General features: G+C 34.5%; 1 protein-coding gene across 1 annotated transcript in view; it reads right to left on the bottom strand.

Annotated features, from left to right (window-relative positions):
- PIK3C3 (phosphatidylinositol 3-kinase catalytic subunit type 3) overlaps positions 1 to 22,355 on the bottom strand; it is a 131,460-nt gene that overhangs the window by 101,528 nt on the left and 7,577 nt on the right. Inside the window, exons 3-4 of the mRNA XM_033087657.1 lie at positions 21,947 to 22,090; positions 13,951 to 14,080 (exon numbers count right to left, since the gene is read on the bottom strand). Coding sequence (XP_032943548.1) covers positions 13,951 to 14,080; positions 21,947 to 22,090 — 274 coding nt within the window. The remainder of the gene's footprint in view (positions 1 to 13,950; positions 14,081 to 21,946; positions 22,091 to 22,355) is intronic.

Raw genomic sequence — 22,355 nt, 5'->3', positions numbered from 1 at the left:
TATAGACTAAGAACAGCAGGGAAAATGAATGTCAAACCAGATCGTGGTGTCGGGAATAGACAGACTTCCACGATCACTACTCACAGTGCCTTGTTCCTTATTCGAATCTATAAGCTCCTTGAGAGCTAGAGCTGCGAGTGGTTAAGAGAACCTAGCACTTATTCACTCAAGAATTTTTTCTTTATTGAAAGGCCTTCCAAAGTGGAAGGGTGATAACATTGAAATTAAATGTTTGTATACTTTGGAATTCAGCTCAAGAGCTTTGGGGAGTCGATGTACGGCAAGGGGGGAGGAGTGACATTTCAAAAGGAATCTGGAGAAGAGAATGATTCAGGCCCTTGGTCCCTTTTCCCTAGCATTTATATACCGGTGTATTTCACTTTACGGAGCTTCATTTTATTGTACTTTAACAGATTGAAAGCAAGACCCTCCACCAGCAAAGATTACAACTTGCTTCACTGTGGTGGTCAGGAACCGAGCCTGCAGTATCTCCCAGGTATGCCTGGATTCTCAACATAAATGCATACATACCACTTGATTGCTGTTGGTCAGTTTTAAACTTCTGTCAGGTCCTCTGCTCTGGAGATAATCACAGAATGTGAAGAGAAGCAAGTTCCCTGCCCTCCAAGAACTTAAAGATAGGAATGGGGGAGCCGTTCTTATAGTAAATGCCTGTGTGTGTAACTACAAATTGAAACAGTGAGATGAAAGTAATGAACAGGGTGCTGTGACAGAAAATAACGAGGTTCGTGCAAAGGCCTCTCAGGCAGGTAACATTTAAGCAGAAACTTGAAGGATAAGGGGTCAGCTAAACCAGCAGGATGAAATCGTCCAGCAGAGGAAATAGCTTGTTTGTCAGCATGGTGCTGACCTTGGTGTTCCCAGGCATTAAACAGAGATGGTAGTTCTCAGTAACTATTTAACTGAAAATAAATCAAGTTCTCTTCAAGGTGGAGAGTAGGAAGATCTTTACATGCATATATGCTTATTGCGAATCAGCTTTCTTGAGGTCATCATGATTTAGATTTTTCTAGACATTACATTTAAAAAGCCTGAAAGGGAAAAGGAAAGAGTGAGAAGGACGGAAAAACAATGTTTATCTATTTCAAGTCTGCCCACAAATCTGTAGAGGTAAATGGAGAGACAGACAGATGGACAGACTCAAAAGGAAACTGGAGAGATGATTTCTGCTTTACAAATTTTCCCTAGCCAGTTTCTTCCATGTTCACATACCTAATTTATCTTTACAAAAGACACCAATGAACACGTATTTATCAAACAATACTATATACATGGCCCAAGTTCACAGATGCTATGAAAGGTGGGTCAGTTTTGTTTGCTTATTAAAAGGTGGTATAATTGCTTAAGGAGTTTAATAGCTAGCTTTGAAAACAAGATGAACACATAAGACGAATATAATAGAATAAAAAAAATCAAAGATGTATACTAAATTTTGATCCTGATTTTAACTACCCACATATACTTGTGATGATGTCTAATAACTTGGAAACACAGCATATGAGCAAATCAAATAAGCCATCTAAAAACAACTCAAAAGAAAAATCCTCCCTTTTTATTTTCAAGCCAATAGAAAAATCTAAAGTTGCTAACGGCTTTACAAAAGCACAAAATTGCAAACATTTTGAATACCCAACCACAGTACATTACTGAAATGAATTATGGCATATCCATACTATGCAAAATCCTGAAGTCTTTACAAATCATGCTATACAAGTACACCTTGTTATACAAATACACCTCACTTAACAACATTGATAGGTTCTGTAACTTTAAGCGAAACAACATGTAACAAAACCAATCTCACGACAGGCTAATTGATACAAACAAGAGTTAAGTTTCTAAGGCTTGTCATCATTATAAGGAAATGACGTCATTTGAGGATCTGCTGTATCTTAAATGACTTGAAACAAATTTGAGATGCCATTAAGTGTAAAAGCAGAATTCAATTAAACACACACACACACTATGATCCCAATTTAAAAATAACTACATATACATTCATACAGAACATATGATTTACTGAAAGCACATCAACTAAAATATTAATGATAATTATTTCTGAGAAGAGGGTCAGAGGTGATCTTTATAGTCTTTGTGCTTTAACAATCTTCTATTACTGCAAAAGATGTATATTATCTTTGTAATAAGGAAAAATGTTATTTAAAAACTAACATTTTTTTAAACTGTAGAAAAAAATCTCTCTTGAGAAAACCACTAAAGGTCAGCATTTATTAGGATATGATAAATAGTTATTTTACCTGATGATAAAAACTCAAAGAATAAAAATGTATTTGATTAATGATACCATCTGAAATGAAAACCAGGTAGAACATAATTGTTCTTTCAAATTATTTCTTCCAAGAGCCTTTCAACTAGGTCCAACTAAAGAACCATATAAATTAAATGATGCTACCATTTTTCAATATGTGGTTAATAAAAATTCCTATAATATAGAAATTTATAAGCTTTAGGTACCAAATAACCTTACTTATGTCAAAAAAAAAAAAAAACTTTAACAGAAGAGTTGCACAATAAATTGATTCCCCTCCACCAAAAGTAGTTATATAATAGGTGATGCTTGGTCTACCGTGTTCCCAAAACACCGAAAATAAGACCTACCCCGAAAATAAGCCTCAGTTAAGATCGTCAGTCAGACGGACGCATTTAGTACATTACGACGATGTTCCAGAAGAAGATGACATAACTGTATTTGAATAAACGTAGATTGTTATACATGAAAAAATACGACATCCCCTGAAAACTCGCCCTAATGCATCTTTCGGAGCAAAAATCAACATGAGACCCAGTCTTACTTTAGGGGAAACAAGGTAGATACACATATACTTTCATAGACAATCTAAGGGGGAAAAAATGACAAAGCTGTATTTTTTTTTTCCTTTTTTTCTCTGCCACTTGAAAAACAAACAAAAAAATCCAGCCTCCTCTGTCACCAGATAGAAACCTTAGATTCACAAAGCCTATGTGAATGTTCAAAATTTCTCTCTTGAAGCATTTATAGGAATATTGGCCAACAAACGTGCTTGGTACTACTATATGCAAGAATATATTTTTTTCCAGCATGATTTTACAGGGTTGTGTTTATTCAACTACCTCATATCTTGTTCCTCTAAATTCCCTCAAGTTAAAGGCCATTATGTAACCTTTTCAACCCTAACACTTTCCTCAGCCTAGACTAGAAACTGAGCTGAATTAATAAATACTCATTGCACAGAATTCCATTATTAGTCAGCTAATCCATTTGCATAATGCACTATAGCTCACTCATAAATTTCTATTATTAAAAAGTATAATTCTTCAATAAACATAAGACAATGAGTCTTATCTGTACTGAATCAAATACAAGCAATGCAGTAATTTATAATTCAAGACAAAATGTAATTGTATGTAAGAATTCATTTGAACTACTGAGAGTAGAAAAGGAGTTGTGTGTATATGTTAGAGAATTTGCATACACGCCCGTGTATTTAATTCTTAGGAAGCATAGGAGTTACTTCTATCTTCCTGATTAATGAAGTCTTAGCCACAAATCTTCAATTTTACTTTGAAACTCTACATGTAAATCTTATTCAGGAAGAGTGGCATTTGCCTCATAAAAGTTTCATTCAGCTAAAGTTCTCAAAGATTAATCTCGTCTTAAAACCACGTTACTTCAATTTTCCTGGGAGAAATTATAGTTGTAAAGACAGACAATAGATTTACAGGACATAAACCAATATTCTTTTTAGAGTTCAATCTTACCCTCACGAAACAAATTTAGTGTACTTGCTACCACTGATTTCAAGACAAATCTAAAAGTTTTGACAGTCTTAGAAAACAGTTAGCAATCCAAAATGACTGATAAAAGGAAGATTCTACTATATATCATTAGGAATAAATTTCTAAGAGATTCCCAAACCCTTCTTTTATGACACAAAAGAATGGCAACACATAATCAATTCAAATAAGCTATGTTTATAAAAGTTACGCATATTATTTATACAAAAACCTGTAGCTAAGAGGTATTTTTGATGATGTCAATGGTGTCACTGAACAAGTTTCATAGCCTCGAAAATTTCAGCAGCTGTCATCATAATCTGTTATTACTGTCATTTACAAAACATTTGAGGAAGGAAATAGAACAAAATGAGACTATTCTGCCCAACTCAAATTTTATAGCCAGGATTCTGGGTTTTTTTTTTCATTTTTAAAGCTACAAATGTCTCCATTAATATGTCTGATCACTGTTTTCCTTCCTCTAAAATATAGGCATTTAAAAAACAAGATTTTTAATTTTTTTTCCCTTGTCATTAAAGTATATCACTATAGACAAAATATATAAATGGGGCACTCACATTTTTCAAGAACATGAAATTATTTCTACTGTACTTATTACAATATGGTCAAGTCACAATGGCTTGTTTTACATTGTAGATAAAATGTAAATATAACAGATATATACAGACAAAACCTTGTATGCATTTTCTATGTCCGTTTACTTAATGTGGGTTACATGATTTCGAGTACCAGATTCACATTCCAAAATTGCTATACTTGGTCTAATGCTATACTGCATATACTGTTCCATAACTAATAGTTCATAAATGAACTGGTTGGAAAATAGAAAACTAAAGATTATCAAGCTACCTCAGTTATGATCTAAATCATTATCACTATGGAAAAAAAGACACTTTCTTTATGTGAAGAGACCTAATCAAGTACAGATATTACAAAGAATACCAACTTCCCAAGAAAAGCCCTAACATAAAATCAACTCAAAGTATCTCTAAGAGTTTAGTGTTATATTCTGAAAACAGTAAATTACGTAATTACAATGAGGAAGAAAAATCATTAATAGGTCCTACTAAATAATTTATACTATTAAATTAGTTTTACTAAGAATGTTCGTTTATTCATGAAAATGATTTCACATAGCTGCTGAAAGGTAGAAATATATTCAGAACCCAAGAAAAGTATACTTAATCAACTTGCTATGCTATGAATAAAATGGTCTCTGAGGTTGTTTCTTTTTCAGAATAGCTAACAATAATAATAATAATAATAATAATAATAATAATGGCATTATTATGATTCCTAATATTAACAGAGGGATTGGAGTCCAACTGATCATATTTTATCAATGAAAAAATATCCACAAATACAGAAATAACTGGTTATTCAATGAGCCACCACGAGAGCTATAAATCAAACGTTTTGACTGCCAGTCTCTGCCCAGTTGTAATGTATCTCATTACTATTTAAATCTTCAACCAGTTTTGATAGTTCTATTAATTTTAAAAGCATAAAATAAAGGTTATGCCTCCATTTTTCAAAACATATCCTTGGATAATCCCATGTTCCCCATTTCTCTAAAATCTAACTACAAAAATATCATTATGTGCATACAGGTTTTAAAATACACATAAATCATTAATTTGATAATCTATCCTAGAATTTATAACAAAAACTGATGTCCAGTTTATAACAAAACTCATTTCTTAAATCACAAAAAAACAAAACATTTACCGATCTCATTTTCCAATAAATCTCTTCCGTTCTCTAGTTTTGTCTAACATCAACAGCAGATAAGTAAATAATGTTGAGTTTACTTTCCAGTGTCAATAATGTAGAAGACAAAGATAAACTGAAAGTCCTCCCACAACAAACAGCTAAAAATGCAAAATAACAGTAAAATAGGTGTAACAATTTAGAAAAGTAACCTCTGTAAAGGATGAATTTGCAATCTAAAATTATAATCCAATAAAAGCTAAAGTCAATAACCATAATAAAAACTGGAATATATGCACCAGAAATGCAGATAATAGAAAATTTGAAATAAAATATTTCCAAATAAAATAATATAAACATATAAAAAATAAATCAAAGAATCAAAACACAAAGAAAAGAACAGGATGTTATTACTATAGGTATACACAGAAAATGCCAAAAAAATGTATACACATTTTAAGAAAGGAAAAACTATTAAAATTGTAATACTCAATATATACTAATAACAAAAGATGAAAACAAGTCACATTTGACTTCTGCAATTACAAGAGATACTCAAAGTGGTTACCATCAGTGTCCAGACACTTCGGATTACAGCGAACTATTGCAGCATTGACCAAAGTGTCCACTTGCATACATTTTTTTGGCACCTTCGGTAGTAAGCCTTCAATTTATATGTCCAGCCCAAATCACCTCTTGTGAATCAGTTTCTCTTGGGATGAATTCACCAAGTCTCTCTTTTACATTCTCAAATTGTTAAAATATCTTGCCTTTCCTCCAAGCATGTTGAGAACCGTTTTCTTACAGTCCAAGACTCATCTCTAACTTGGTTCATTATTTCATTCCTCGATTATAATTGTAATCCAAAAGTATAATGTGACAACTTTAGTTTTTTTCCCCAAAGTTCCTGTTACTCCCCTTTCACCAACTTGTTTCTTCACATAGGTTATAATTAGTCCTGGAATAGTCGTGTCTATTTTTCCTCAACCTTCTGAAAAATTATCCTGTGATTAAGCAATAACTTGGCGAAAGCTTGGGTTAAATAAATGAGACTTCACTGCTAACTTTCTAGGTGAAAGTTTTTTTGTTTGTTTTTTTTTTTTTTGCGATCACACAAAGAAACTATCAGTCACTTCTCTACAGCTCTAAAATGTTTCTACAAATTTATCAGCATCTGTTCTTTTTATCTTTTATCCTTAGTAAAGGGGTCTCACACGTGTCTGTACCCTGAAGTTCCTATATTTTGTTTCTTTGAACAATATATATCCTGTTTGCAGTCGTCTTTCCTTTCCTCCTTAACCTTAGTTCTTTGAGGTCTATGGGTGAAAGAAATCTTAAGAGCAATTTTTTTTTACTGCTTTTGATTTATGCATTGGCTACACCAATTGAAGCCGTAAGTATTGTTTGTAACTGGAGTCCATTCACAGCACAAATACGTAATGGATACTCACCACAGGTTAGTCACTGCTCACTAAGGTACTGGGCACCATTTTTTATGCCATACCTGAGGACCCACAGGTGTATATACATTGTTTTCATATTCCCTCTGCCTCTTCTCCTATTTTCAATTTTAATCTTCTTGATGAGAACAACACCATGCAAAGTCTTCACTATCCTTAAATTTTAAACACACCACTGGTACTTATCTTTGGAAAGACATTTACAGAAAGAATTTAAAGACCTGATTTTAAGTCCTGGTTCTATAACTTAGTAAACATGAAACCTTAAAAAAACACTTAAGTTCTCTAAGTTTCCATCTCTTCATGAGTTTAAAAACAATGTGTGTATCACGAGTTTGTGTCGAGGCCCAGGGCAGGCCACCCCAAAATACCCCACAATGACATGTCGATTACTTTGAATGAAAAGTTACTTGATGGCATCCAGTCCAAGAAGGGAATGTGGACCCTCCCTTGTCTCCTTGAATCAGAAAAGTAAATCTCCCCTGTGAAAGGTGGCCTCCTTGCTCCAGGGGTGCTAAGAGAGAGAGACACCTTAAAAGCTAAAGTTAAGGAATCCAGGGCCGAAAACCTCATATAAACAAACCCTGTTACTCCTTTACTAACTTACTCTGCAAGCTCAAACTTTGTTTAATAGAGTCCTTACTAATGAGTAGCCAAACCTACAGTGCCTTTGTCCTCTTATTTCTCCACAAATTTATTGTTTCTTTGTCTAAAAAGTATAAAAAGCTGGCTGGTTCATCATTTCAGAGAACATCATCTATCATCTCTCATGCACACATATTAACTTGGTTTTTCTGGTCTTGTGTTAGTTTTATTATTGATAGAACTAAAGAAGGGGAGAGGGGGGAATTTCCCCCTCCCCAACATATATTACAAGTCCAATTGTTACACTTGTTAGAAGCAAATAAAAGCAAATAAGAGAAAGTAATAACAACAGCTAACATTTATTAGCGCTTAGTATTGCCATGCAATATACTAAATCCTTTAAATACTTTATGTCACTTATATTTAGTCTTCACGATAACTCAAAAAAGGAGATATAACTATTATTCCTATTTTACAGATGAGGATTCCATGGCTTAGTGAAGGTTAGGTAGCTAATCTAAGATTACATTTAAACCATAGACACAACAGAATCTGAATGAAAAACGGTCTCCAAAGCCATGATTTACCCATTTCTCCATTTCAGTTCTCAATCTATGCTAAAGGATTTTATAGATATTAAAGCACTTTATACATGCAAGGTGATTATCATTACACTTATTATTTTGTCTCATAATGGCCCTAACAATGGCAGCATCGACCTCTTCATATACTTTGTTGCCAACATTTAGAAGTGTGCCTTCGACATAGCAGGTGACCGGTGGCGGAGATAAAGAGGACTTGTCCACATACTTAAAATACAAATCTTGGTGAGTGACTCTAATTAATGCCTCAAGACAAGTACCCATCCAATGCAATGTATTCAATTGCGAAGTGTTTTCTTTCAAGGACAAATATTTCAGCAGGTCAAATAGTACTATAAAATAATTTAAAATCTAGAGCCTTAATCCCACCTCAAAAAATTATGTGACCAGAAAATATCTTGTTACCTTAACCTCAATTTTAAAGGATTGTTTTGTGATCATGACAATTTGGTAGTTTGATGCAATGTAGCCAGTACAGTCAAGTAATCCTGCAACTAGAAAGATAATGTCAAAAAAGCCCTTTTAAAATTTCCCCCAAACTGCAGTGGCCAGGCATCTTTGTGAAGCATGTAAATGCCTAACTATTACATAGTTTTGTACACCTGAAACAATTTTTTTAAAAAATGCAAAAAAAAAAAAGAATTAAGAAAACATTAAAAGTAATAATAAAATGATTAAAAAAATTTTTCTCCCAAACTAAGAGAAATACCTCTCAAAACTTTCTCTCCTTCAGGCTAGTTCCTTCATGGCTCACTAAGAAATCAACAATCTCCTGAAGACTAATTTAATTTCCAAGGTGCCTTGAAAAATGGCATCCTGGGTAGCAGACACAAGTAATATGATTACCAGAAAGACAGTAACATGGTTACTCATCCATTACAAATTAGTGAACGGGCACTGTAGGCCAATGCTGTCCAACTGAACTTCTGGCAATAATGAAAATATTCCACATCTGCACTGTCCAGTAAGTAGCCGCTAGCCGCATGCGGTTGTTGAGCACTTAAAATGTGATTATGGTAACTAATAGAGCAACTAAATTTTTAATTTAATTGTCACATGTGAATTGCGGCTATTACCTTAAACAGTACAGCTCTAGATTATAAATAACCTTTTAAATTGACTGACAGGAACCTATTCACAAGATACTATGTCGTTATTTCTGGATGAACTAGAAAAAGCCAGTGCCTACTGTTATGAACCTGAGGTCTGGACCTTGGACCACAGTGACCCTGTGCAGGCAATCCGAGGGCAGCCTGAAACACCCCCACATCTTCCCACAACTTCACTGCACCAAGGCTCACAACATACCCCAGCCTCTCTGTGTCACTCAGACCACAAAACATTTTTCATCTAGTCCTTACTTTCTCTTTGCCGCCTCTTAATCAAATTGACAGAAACGAAAGCACATGCCAAAGGCATCCAGCAGAGATGCTAAAATGAAAAGGAGACAGTTGAGAAGCATGGTTTTGCACTAACCTTTCACGTCTAAAGACGTGGATTCAAATATAAATCAAACACTAAAGCTGGGCAGTCACATCCAAAACCCCAGGTGGATATGCATTCTAGTCATAAAACTCTTATAGTATGACAAGCTGAAAAACAGAGCAGATGGAAACAATGGGCAAATCTGCTCAAGGCCACAATCATGAAAAGGCCGGAACATGGGCAATACAAGTATAAGTGATGCTCCAGAAGTCTGGCCTTTGATTACTTTCACAAACCAATGCAAACAGAAAGATACTATAATAGTAAAAATTCATTAGGGAACTCTAGGGATGGGAAAGAGAGGATGACAAGAAAGATGGGGGAGGAAGGAGTATATATTACTACATGTATGTCTTCCTGTTCCCTACTAAGTCTAAGAAATCCAGTTACACACAATAAGAACTAAACTGGAGACTAGTCAGTTTTGTTTCCTTTTCTCACACTACATAGTTTTCCCCAAAGGAAAACTACTCATGTTCACAAAATGATGTAAAATCATTAGAGAGGTTAATTCCATTAAAATTCTTCTGAGAGGATTTGATTTTTTGTAAACTGTTAAACCTAGAAATAAGGCTTTTAAACTGCATTTATTCACATTGCAGTTATAATTCAACTTTCATCGCTAAGCAGTAAGTCAGAGTAAGAATATTTAGTCCAGCTTGAGTTTGAGGTTCTTTGCTTAACAATTATCTAACGCCATCTTTTCACAGGCCATTTAAATAATAGTTCATCTTCATTTCACAGTCCTCTTGTCCCATTATCCCCAGGCAGCCAAGACTAACGCATTTCTATAACTGAATAAACTTTCTAACATTGCAGTTTGAAAACTGTCGCTATGCCATTTATTTAGGCTCATGGGTACAATGCATGGTAACTCTGCTTTCCTATTATTAAGATTTATGTACACCTTTTTACTCTTGAGCCAAATGCCCTCTCAACAATTAGAAACAATCACAGTAAATTCACTGGCTGGAAAATCGAAGTGCAACAACAGGATATAAACCATTCAGTTCTAAGCATGTAAACCTCATCTATTTGAATACTCATTTCTTTTCTTATAATGGGAGTGTGAAAATTATATGTATTACATCTAAACTTTCTGTTCCTTTTGTATGAAAACAGAAACATGAGCATACACATTCTTGCCCAGTTTTTAAAAGTGTATTGTACCAAAAACAATTTCAAAATGTTTTAAGGAAGGGAATGATAATGTAACTGAACAAACTTTTTAATGTGGAACCAGAAAAATGAGATGTGGGTGAGAGGGAAGAAGAGTGATAGGGAAGCAGAAAGAAAGAGAGCTATTGTGTCACAATTTTGAAAACAAAACAAATATTAAGTATAATTTTAAATTCAAAACATAAGAAGTATCAAAGTATACTCTTTCTCTGCTAAGTTTAGAAGTTAGGACCATAACAAATATCAAAATATCAAAGGGACTTATACTCAGGAATCCAGTCTGAAAACTTTAAGAAGCCAGCACTAATCAAACAACAAAAATAAAATCTAAGAGCACAGCCATGTCACTCACATTGGGCAGGCCCTGACTAAAACTTGAGGCACGTATGTTGCAGAAGAAAAGAAATGACGTGAACACAACACGTTCAATTCACAATTGCAAACTGATGACCACATGTTTATTCTCTACTAAAGTGATAACTATAAAATCCAGGTAAATAAATAATCCCAATTTTATGCTATGTCAGTACTTTTAGAACACAGAATATGAATAGCTGCATATACACAGAACCTCAGAAATCATTCCTTCTAAACTTCTGATTTTACAGGCTCAGAAATTATTTTCCCTGAGCTGGTAGGATGGCAGATCTCTGACTCACTAGTGTTTTTCCCACCGTAAATTGCTTCCAAGTGCTCAACCTTCCAATGTCATCAAACCTAAGACATTTTAAAACACTTTCTTCAATAGCAGCAGGGAGGTAACAGGTTCTGAAACCTCCTCAAAGCACATGACCAACTTCTGTAGAGAGGAGAATGAAACATATTAGCCCAAAGTGCCAAGAAATAAAAAGAGCTTCTTTCAAAGAGGGAGCAGTTCCTTCAACAATGCTACAAACATGATGTATTTTTACCCTTAAGAAAAGTAATTACTGGTTTTAATTGTTTCTATTTAGTTCCTGGGGAACATGAGTTAACACTAATGCAAGCTGTCACAGCACAGCAAGCTCTGAAGTCTCAAAAAGTACAATTAATTCTATTAAGGGCAAAGAACTTTGAAAAGAGCTCATCTCCAATTAGCATCATAAAGACTGTAAGATGCTTACTCTCATTAATTTTTATTCCTATTTTAAAGATTTAGAAACCAATGCATAAAGACTTACTTGAAAATTGTTAACCACTCTGGGTAATACAGACAATATATAAAATTTTAGTAACTACCTCTTGAAAAAGGAGAACCCAACTTGCCATACGCTATCATATGAAGAATTTAGACTATCGATTGTTACCAATTAACAAAAATGCTAAGGAGGCATCTTCACAACACCTCATTTAGTTCTGCATATGCTTAGTCATCGGTTCTGGAATTGCAAATGTGCACTGATACCCCATACAATTCTTTCAGGGGTTATTCTTTCAATATTAAAAGTTGGTCATTATTAAGTCACATCTTTTTTCTACCATAAAAATCAAAACATAAAAACGAGAAATGTATGCTATTAACACTGTGCTACATTAAAAAGCCAGAAGTCCCGTTCAAACAATTTCCAATGCTGCATATACTGCTGTTTGAAGAATGTCATAGCCAATTGTTATAAAAGTTATTTTTGAATCTCCCATCGAAAATAACTGGAAAAAAATTGAGAACATATGAACAGCAGCTTATATAGTTCATTTAATGAAAACCAAAGTGGATGAATTTCAAAACTATACAGCTTTGTATTTCTTGACTCTATCCATTCCCCCTCAAATTTAGTTTTCTATCCCTAATATGAATTATAATACTGTTCTCGACACAATTTAAGAGCACTTGCTTCTTCAACACATGCTTCTTTCCTCTTGCATTTGAGATTTAACCGTTTCTGACCTACAGGCTATAAATGAGCTCAATCTGATGAAATTTCCATTAACTATTCAAGGTTTATAAAAGTCCCAGAGTAGTTTAAATGAAAGTTCATCACTAAGATAAACTCTTAAAGAGAAGGCAGACACATGAGAAGCCTGAGAACATTCGTAATATCACATGAAAGAAGGTAAACAAAACTCAGAATGAGTGTTTGTGAAAATTATATTTATTTATTTATTTAATTATGGAGGAGGGAAGGTGACAAGTGATTTGGTTAAAAAGCCTGTTAGGAAGACATGACATCATTTTTGCATAAAAGAGCTATGCGAAGAGACACAGAAGGGATTTGGCAGCAAAAATTTTATGTTGAAGCACGAAGCCTAGCCAAGGCAAACACTTCCTCTTTTCTCATACAGATTTTTACCGCGCATAGGTTGAGGTAATCAGCTGTAAAACGCCTGGTATCAAACCTTCCCCAGACGTTAAAGACGCACACGTACTAACAACATTGCAAAGGAAAATTACACCTAAGAATTAAAAGAAAGTCTCTTAAGAAAAGAACTGTAAACGGATCTTTAAACAGTATCCAGCATAGTGCTGTATGAACAGATACTGACAAAGTAAGTCATACTGTTCTGATTTAAGCACAGAATTGACCTTAGCTTTTGTATTTCTAAATGAAAATACTTCATTAAGCAATTTTGAAAACGGGTGGAGTGGAATGAGGGCAATTTAGACTAGCTAATAGTATAAATAGTGTATGGAATCTTCACTTCCAAACAATGTTAAGAATCTCTAGCATGTAACACTTGCATCTTTAAGACTAAGTCAGCAAAAAAAGGTGGGCGGTCCTCTTGAAAATATCACCAAAAGCTCCACATTTTCAAATCTGATGGCATTACAGACACAAAAGGCCATGTAATATATGATTTACAGGAAATGTTGAGAATAAGAAAAGACACAAAGATAGAAAATAAATTAATAGTTACTAGGGGAGGAGGAAATGGGGAAAAACTACTAATGGATACATGGTTACATTTTTTTGTGAAAATGTTTTAAAAGTAAATAGTGGTCATGACTGCACAACTCTTTGAATTTTCTAAAATCTAATGCACTCTACACTTTCCAAGGGTGAATTTTATTTCAATAAAACTACCATTAAAAATTAAATTCAAATTAAAAAATAATTTGACAGAATTCATAATGTTCATTTATAACACAACAGACATCATTCAGAGCCTTCCACTTGTTCCAATAGCTTCTTTTTTACCTTGGCAAGACGGCTCATCTGATCTTCTGAGAGAGTACTGCTTGTTCTGCCAGGAGTTTTGGTGGGTTCTGATCCATCTGCTTCTACATTAGGCCAGACTTTCAAGTCATGCATCCCCTGGCGAAACATGCTAGACAAAAAGAGAATGTTTAGGGTAGAAGTAAATGAATGCAGTTCATTATAAGAAATTTTAGATCCCTTAAACAGAGAGAATTCCACACTAGGAAATGCATGTCTCGCTTGCCAAGCTTTAAGCCTCCAGTGGCTTGTAAAGTAATTAACTAAGCAACTAAAATCCATGTAACAGTGTTTTTCACAGGCCATTTTTTTCTCCTACAAGCAGTTAGAACTTTTAGAGAGATTCTAAAGGTAAACTAGAAGGAGAGAACGATCACTAACGGACCATACATCCTTCATCTTTTCGGTGGAAATCTTAGAAATAACAGAGATCCAATTCCTACCCAATGAAAGAATGTCAATTTACAATGACTGAAACAAAATTTGAATAATTATGTAACTGTCTACTTGAAGTGACAATTAGCATAGTAGATTGTACAGTTAGACTACCTGGCGATTCAATCCCAGCTGTGTCATCTATTAACTACATGACCTTGGGCAAACTACTTAACTTCTCTGTGCCTCAGTTTCCTCATCCATAAAATGGGATAATAAAGAGTACCTGTACCTCACAGGGCTGTTAGTAAAATGAAATAAATCAGTGCAAATAAAAAGTACTTAGAATAGTACCCGCCACATAATAAATATTCAATGAATGTTAACTGTTATTATCATTTTCACTAGGTACAGATTGATTTTTCTCCTCTTCTTTTCTATAACAGTAATGTCTAAAAGGGAATATAATAGTAGATTCACATAAGAAAAAAATACCCATGTCTACAAATCAGAAATTAAACACATAGTCAGAACTCAACGTGAGCTTGGTGATCCTTCTTTAAAGTGAAACACCATATGACCTTTGATTGTCATGGCTCCTTCAAAAGGCTACCAAGGAGATCTAGAATAAAGACTGAACAAACTCATGAAAGAAAGAGCTTTAGCCAACTATGTCTTCTAAATAAGCTACTATCAAGCTTCTGAGTTTGTTTTTGTTTTTGTCTTTTTTATGGGGGGGGTTAAAAACAAAGATAGTCTTCTGTTAGTGTGTTCTCTCGTCTGTATTGGAACACCCTCCCTGCTCACCTGATCTGGCCCCCAATGACTTCTTTCTTTACCTAAAGATAAAGGAAATATTGAAAGGTAGACATTTTGATGACATTCAGGACATCAAGGGTAATACAACGACAGCTCTCATGGCCATTCCAGAAAAACAGTTCCAAAATTGCTTTGTAGAGTGGACTAGGCACTGGCATCAGTGCATAGCTTCCCCAGGGGAGTACTTCGAAGGTGACTGTAGTGATATTCAGCAATGAGGTATGTAGTGCTTTTCTAGGATGAGTTCGCGAACTTAATTGTCTGACCTCATACTGACACACCTTTTTCCATCTTTAAAAACACTGACTTAACTGTAAGTGTTTTACATAAATTTTTAAAAATCATTATTAGCATGTTCCGACTAATGGAAAATTTCTTCACAGATTTTCCTGGAGTAAATAATAGAGGATTTTCACTGAACACTCTGCAATGTATGTAAGTAATGAGGCCATAAACATTTAGATTGGGAACTGTAAAGGATAGCTACAAGCTCATGAGCACAATAAGATTAAAGACTGTATCTGTTGTAAGGTCTCCAAGGTTGCCAATAAACAGGTAATATCCAGCAACCATATCTGCGAAAGCTTACCTTATAGGGCCAATATAAGATACACTGACTCGTTGCAAAGAATCAAAATTCTCAATATTCACCATATTAAAGACTTTTTTAAAAAAGTTACATTTTAAAAAAAGTTCATTTTCTTTTCTTTTCAACTGAGATATAGATTCAACATGGAGCAGACCTGCTTAGTCTCGAAGAAACTGAGCACAATGAAGTATTTATTAACATCACTTTAAATGAATATCCTTAAACGTACTTTCAGAAACATGAGAAGGTCCTCCCTTCCTTTTCCCCAACCCCCTACACCCCAGTGACTACTCTGACTGGCTGTACTTACATAAATGAAAAATAAATACATCTGGCAGGAAGTCACTGTACTAAATGATTTAGCTGCCCTGGGATGGATCTGGAGTTAAGATTTAAGGACGGGGACATGGAGGGGAGGGGTGATGACAAGTGACTCAAAGGATCCAGTGAACGTATTACTTTCTTTTGACACTAATGGAACCTTTGCAGAGAGTTACACAGCCTCCAGGGGGCAAGCCAGAAGATGCTCAGAGCATCATGTCCACCTGGGAAATTAAGCCAAGCAGGCAAGAGAAAAGAAACAGCACAGCAGTACCTCCTTCACATGCCAGCAGAGGCCCCAGCAACAGCTTCTGCCACTGCCAGTGCCAAGCCACTACGGCAGCCACCACCCGGACTTCACAATTCACATTTGGAAAAAAACATCTGGAAGAGAAACCTGCCTCTTGCTTATGGTTCTTTGCCAATTCAACTCACTGTTCAATCCATCCTTTACCTTCTTAGAAATCTCACAAGCTAGACTTTCAAAACGAGGACAATTAGTTATGCTACTCATATCCCAACAGATCAGTCTTTCAATTATTAATTACACTATTCTCCAAGAAGTACTGCTTCACACTGACTCAAGTACACAAAACAGACATTAGCAAAGAACAAGAGCTGGTGAGCTGGTAGTGACAGGAGTCTTAATACTGTAATACAACTATTAGATGCTTTGAAGACCTCTTTTAAAAAACTACAATACTAAGTCCATACCAGGACATTTAGGGAACAAAGTGAGGAGCATCTGGTGTTATTTCATTGCTTAAGAAACATGTGACGAAACTTCGGTCTAAAGTACCATTTCCCTGAGTCCTAAGAACTGTGGAGGCACATGACATGATGTTAATGGCAGGTGGAAGAAAATTTGCACAGGCTACTTGCTGAGCCCACCCAGAGGACGCATACGTGCTGCTTCTCTCCCTGGATGTCAGCAGCACCACGCAGAGAAGCAGCTGTGATCCAGTATGAATGGATGTCTGCACTCTGCTACAGAACCTGAACATCCTGAATATGTTCTTCCACAAACCAAAGCTGCACAGGAAGTCCAGTATCGTGCTAGGGAACACCTGGGCTTGTCTCCACTGCAACCCAATTGGCCCTCAAGGAAAGGCCCCAGGACACAGGGGAAAAGGAGTTATTTTAATCTCACAGGGTTTCTTAGAATTCCTTTTTCTGAGGTGAAAGTCAGTATAATAAGCATCAGCCTAGAGGGAATAGAAGTAAGTTGATTTAGTGTCGCTTTCCTTCCGCAGTGTTTAAAGTATCCAAAGACCTCTATTAAAATTGAATGCCATCATTTGGCTAAATGCCCAATAACCATATAGGTGTTCAACTGGTACAAGAAAATGTTGATGTAAAACCTTATCTTACCTTAAATTAAGTGACAGTGAGTTGAATATCCCCTTATATCTGACTGGGCACAAATGGAACCATTCTATTTAAAGAAGGATTTTTTTTTTTGTAGGTATTGTATACATACTTTGCAAAGCAAACAGATTTACTATCATTTGTATTTCATTAGGGATTTTTGTGCTCCAATTTCTAATATTTAGTAACAGTTATTTTCACTGTATTTATTCTTATCATTATCCACCAATGTTAACTTCCAGATACAGGAGAATATTAAGTTTTTGCTTTAAACTAAATGGAAGTAAAAAAAGTGAGCTGATTTAAAAAATCAACTAAATAAGAGTATATGTATTTAGTACAGAGATATGGCAGGGATTCGGAAAGTGGTAAGTCAATGACTCTTATTTGCGAAACCCCGCTCTAAGGGAGGTAATTTCACAGAAGCATTGCTGCTCTCCAATGTTTCGTTTATGTCTAACATCTAATGTATTCAGGACATGGAAGAATAATATGAACTATTTCCCAGTTGAGTTAAGGAAAAAAAACACATGACTCTCCAAAACTTAAAAGTCTTAATTCACTAAATACCAGAAAAACTAATTGAAGTTTAACTCCCACTTAATGCTACTACTACCTTTATGGAAATCTCTGGGGTTTAATTACTTCTTAAAGTAGAACAAATACTCCTGATTTATATTTCAGGCATGTTTCCAGCATGTTTGGATGGAAGGTAAAGGAATTATTCTTTTACTGGGATATACACAGAAATACAAATAAAGTAGATATCAGAGGATAGAGTAAAGGAAGAAACTCTGAAAAGAACTGCATACAAAATTCATACTGATAGGCTACTGTGAAAGGTTAACGCTGTGTTTCTCAAAATGTGGTCCATAGGCCACCTTTCACAGAATCACTCAGGATATTAAAAATGCTGATTCTTAGGCCCCATCATAGACTTACCAGATGAGTGAGAACACAGGAAGGTGCTTTTCTAGTGAGCTCACCAGAATGATTGTCAGAAATAGTAATAGATTGATTATTACTGATTTCATATACTTATTAAAAACTTGTCAAAAGCCGAGTGAGAGCAAAGCAGTGTCACAAACGTCAGTCTGAGTTTATTTGCGTTAGGCAGATCATTTCACCACACTTCTGTGGAAATTTCAATCATTTCACACCCATACTCTAGTCAGAATGTCTCCTGAAACTCTATCCTAAGGTCATCTAAAATGCACATGAGTGATAAAGAGGTGTTTTTATGAGGGAACCTCCAGCTGATATTCCAGAAGGTGTAAACCACTTATCAAGAAGCCTGGAGGAAAAACCAACAGGTCTCTCTGGCTGTTTCTCAAGAACATTTAACCACTAAGATTATAGTAAGAGTAATAAACTACTGTGTACTTTTTTCTTTGTGGAAAGCAAATCCCACCCTAGAAGAAAAAAAGTAAAAAGGAACAAATACTCTGGAAAAGGAACAATATTGATTTGATAGTATGACTGTTCTACTATAACATGCTATTTTATGAAAAATTATATTTAAAGTCTGGAGGCCATAATGTCTCACGCTATGTATAAATGATTGTTCCTGCATGGATTTAAATAATTAATATCTTTTTAGTAGTTACATTAAACAAAAACACCTACACATTATTAAGCAATCAAGCTTTTCTAAATGGAATTACATCTAGATTTTATTCATGAATTTAACTAAGCCTTTCTGACACATCCTATTCCTGAACAGAAAAGTTCAATATTATAAAGGTGTCAATTATATCTTTAATTAACATATATGATTCAATATAATTTCCCAACAAAATAACGAGCTTTTTTTAAATTGAGGAAATAATATTAAAATTTATCTGATAAAACAGAGAACATCCAGAGAAAGTCTGAAAGGAGAAGTAATGAGAAAGATTATTCCTATCTAATATTAGAACATTTTATAATAGTATTGAAAACAGAATAGTTCAGAAATAACGATAGCCAATATCTACTGAGCACTCATTAAGCTCATTACATCTTTAGTAATTTATCATCATAAACTACTCTATGATGTAAATACTATTGCTGTCTCATTTTACAAATGAGGAAACTGAGGCAGAAGGAGGTTAAATAACTTATCTAAGGGCACACAGATACGAGCCAGGATTTGAATCCAGAAAATCTAGTTCTACAACGTGCTGTCCTAATCACCATACAATATACTACATTTTTTCTATTAGATGTCAATACATGATAAATTGAATACATAAGGATACCATTTCAAAACAGTTGGAAACAATGGCTTATTCAATGAATAGTGTTGAGACAAATAGCTAGCCATTTTTTTTTTTTAAATCTGACCCAATACATCACTCCTTTCACCAAAGTAATTTTAGATGAATCAGATTGAATTGTGAAGGAGTAAAACCATAACAAAACCATTTTTAAATAGGAAATGACTTTCTAAAACATTAAATTCACAGGCCATAAAAAAACTGATAAATTCAACATCATAATTTAAGATCCAACAACAGCAAGCAAACAAGCAAATAAATAAATTTGTAAGAAATTCAAAATATCAAACAAGAAAAACAATATCTGCAACATGTAAGACACAAAGGGCTGATTTCATTAATCTACCAAGACCCCTTATACATTAATAAGAAAAATGACAACTCAAAAAAAGAAGAAAATCCAAGAATTGTATGGTATGTAAATTATACTTCAATTCTCAAAAAAGGGACAAAGGACATCAAAAAGCAATTCACAGAAACCTAAACAAAAAAAATAAATGTCCATCCTCATTCAAATTTAATGATGTGAAAATTAAGTCAGGAAATAACATTTCTCAATGTTAAATAACCAACAGGAAAACCAACAGGAAAAACCAACAAGTTTGATAGTACCTCCATAAGCTCTCTGCCATTTTGCACTGAAGGGAGCTATGATGTCTTTCAGAGACTCCAGGTCTGGGGCAGAAAACTACCCAATGTGCCTGGAATAGCTTGTCTACCAAAGGAAAGACTACTCATGATTCCTGGAGAACTATTAAAAGGACATGGGATCAACTTGAAGGGGCTCCTACTGATCAGTAATAGGAGTTTTTTAGCCTTCTAAAGAATAAAGACAGCAATGGATTAAAACACTTCAAAAATGTTTAAGATTAAAAGTTCATGACAAAAATTAAAGACGAACAACAAAAAAAATTATCACTTTTGCAGGTTACCAGAGCACCAACTCATTCTTAAAACTGGTAAAAGGGAAAAATAATGAAACATGCATCCGCCCTTCCTATATGAACTATATACCATGGTACCTCAATACTTGACAAAAGACCAAATTCTTTTCTGACAATTGTCATTTTTTTTTTAAAATTTACTTAAATTATTGGGGTGACATTGGGTAGAAACATTATAAAAGTTGCAGGTGGGCAATTCTACAATACGTCATCTGTATACTGCACTGTGTGCTCAGCATCCAAAGTGTGGGTCTCCTTCTGTCACCATATATTTGACCCCCTTTACCTTCTTCATCCTCCGACCATCCCTTTTTCCCCTCTGGTAACCACCATCCTATTGTATGTGTCTATGAGTTTATTTGTTTTTGTTTGTTCATTTGTTGCTTTCTGTTTTATATCCCACATATGAGTGAAATCATGATTCTTGTCCTTTTCCATCTGACTTATTTCACTTAGATTGGACAAAGAAGATGTGGTACATGTATACAATGGAATACTACTCAGCCATAAAAAATGATGAAATATTGCCATTAGCGACAACATGCAAGAAGACCAAGTTCTTTAAAGAAAAAACGGATCAACAAAAAATACCCTTCAGGCCTATGGGTTTTGTTTTTTTCACAATAAAATTCTATTATATGTAAATTTTTAAAAACTGAATTGACAAATTTTCTATTATAATTATTACCACTATTAACAAATTAGTGCTTTTGAAACCCACTTATTGTCCTTTTTGTCATTATTATGACAAAGCAGAAAAAACCATAACAATGCAATTATAGCATATGACAGACTTTTTTTCCTAAAAGCAAGATTCTAATTTCCAATGACTATTTTTTAATAGGAATTACATTACCAATCACTATTAGTAGAATAATATAAATTGTGTTTCTTAATTAATCTATCTGTATATCCCACAGGAAATATATGTCAAATTCAGTTTCAAGAATGACAGAATCACAGGTACCAAACATGTATACATACTATGTTTCCCCAAAAATAAGACCTAGCTGGACAATCAGCTCTAATGTGTTTTCTGGAGCAAAAAATTAATATAAGACCCGGTCTTATTTTACTATAAGACGAGGTATAATATAGTATAGTACAGTATAATATAATATAATACAGGGTCTTATATTAAATTTTGCTCCAAAAGATGCATTAGAGCTGATTGTCTGGTGAGGTCTTATTTTCAGAGAAACATGGTAGAGAACCAGACTGAGCATAAACTATTAAAGCCTGCCTAAAAGATAAGGACCAGAAAACTACAACATTCCTATAGACTAGGAAAAGAGAATGCTTACCCATATTTTCCAAAGAGAGAAACTGTCGTTCCACCCACAGGCACTGCCTTTCCTGGTCCATACACATCCCATATTGTCAGGGCCACTTGGGCATTCCTGGGCAGGTCTGGGTATTTCACAGGCAGTTTTAGCCATTCATTCCAGCTATGGAAATAAAGTTGACATAAACATAAAACTAAGGAAATAAAATCAACATAAACGCGTGTGTGTATGTGCGCACATAACTTTTTTTTTAAATTAACAGACTATATAAGGTTTCACCACAGAAAATGTCCCAAAATATTTAGTTAGTACTACAAAATATAATATGGCAGTTATCTCAATTTTGCTGTAGGCAACTTCAATTTTACATACAGAACACATGAAAAAAAATTTTGAAAAACAAAGCACATGAAACATAACAATGGTA

This window comes from Rhinolophus ferrumequinum, chromosome 19 (assembly GCF_004115265.2).
Source record: "Rhinolophus ferrumequinum isolate MPI-CBG mRhiFer1 chromosome 19, mRhiFer1_v1.p, whole genome shotgun sequence".
Taxonomy (NCBI): Eukaryota; Metazoa; Chordata; class Mammalia; order Chiroptera; family Rhinolophidae; genus Rhinolophus; species Rhinolophus ferrumequinum.
The sequence above is the reverse complement of the archived record's forward strand: the minus strand, read 5'-3'. Positions and strand labels throughout refer to the sequence as shown.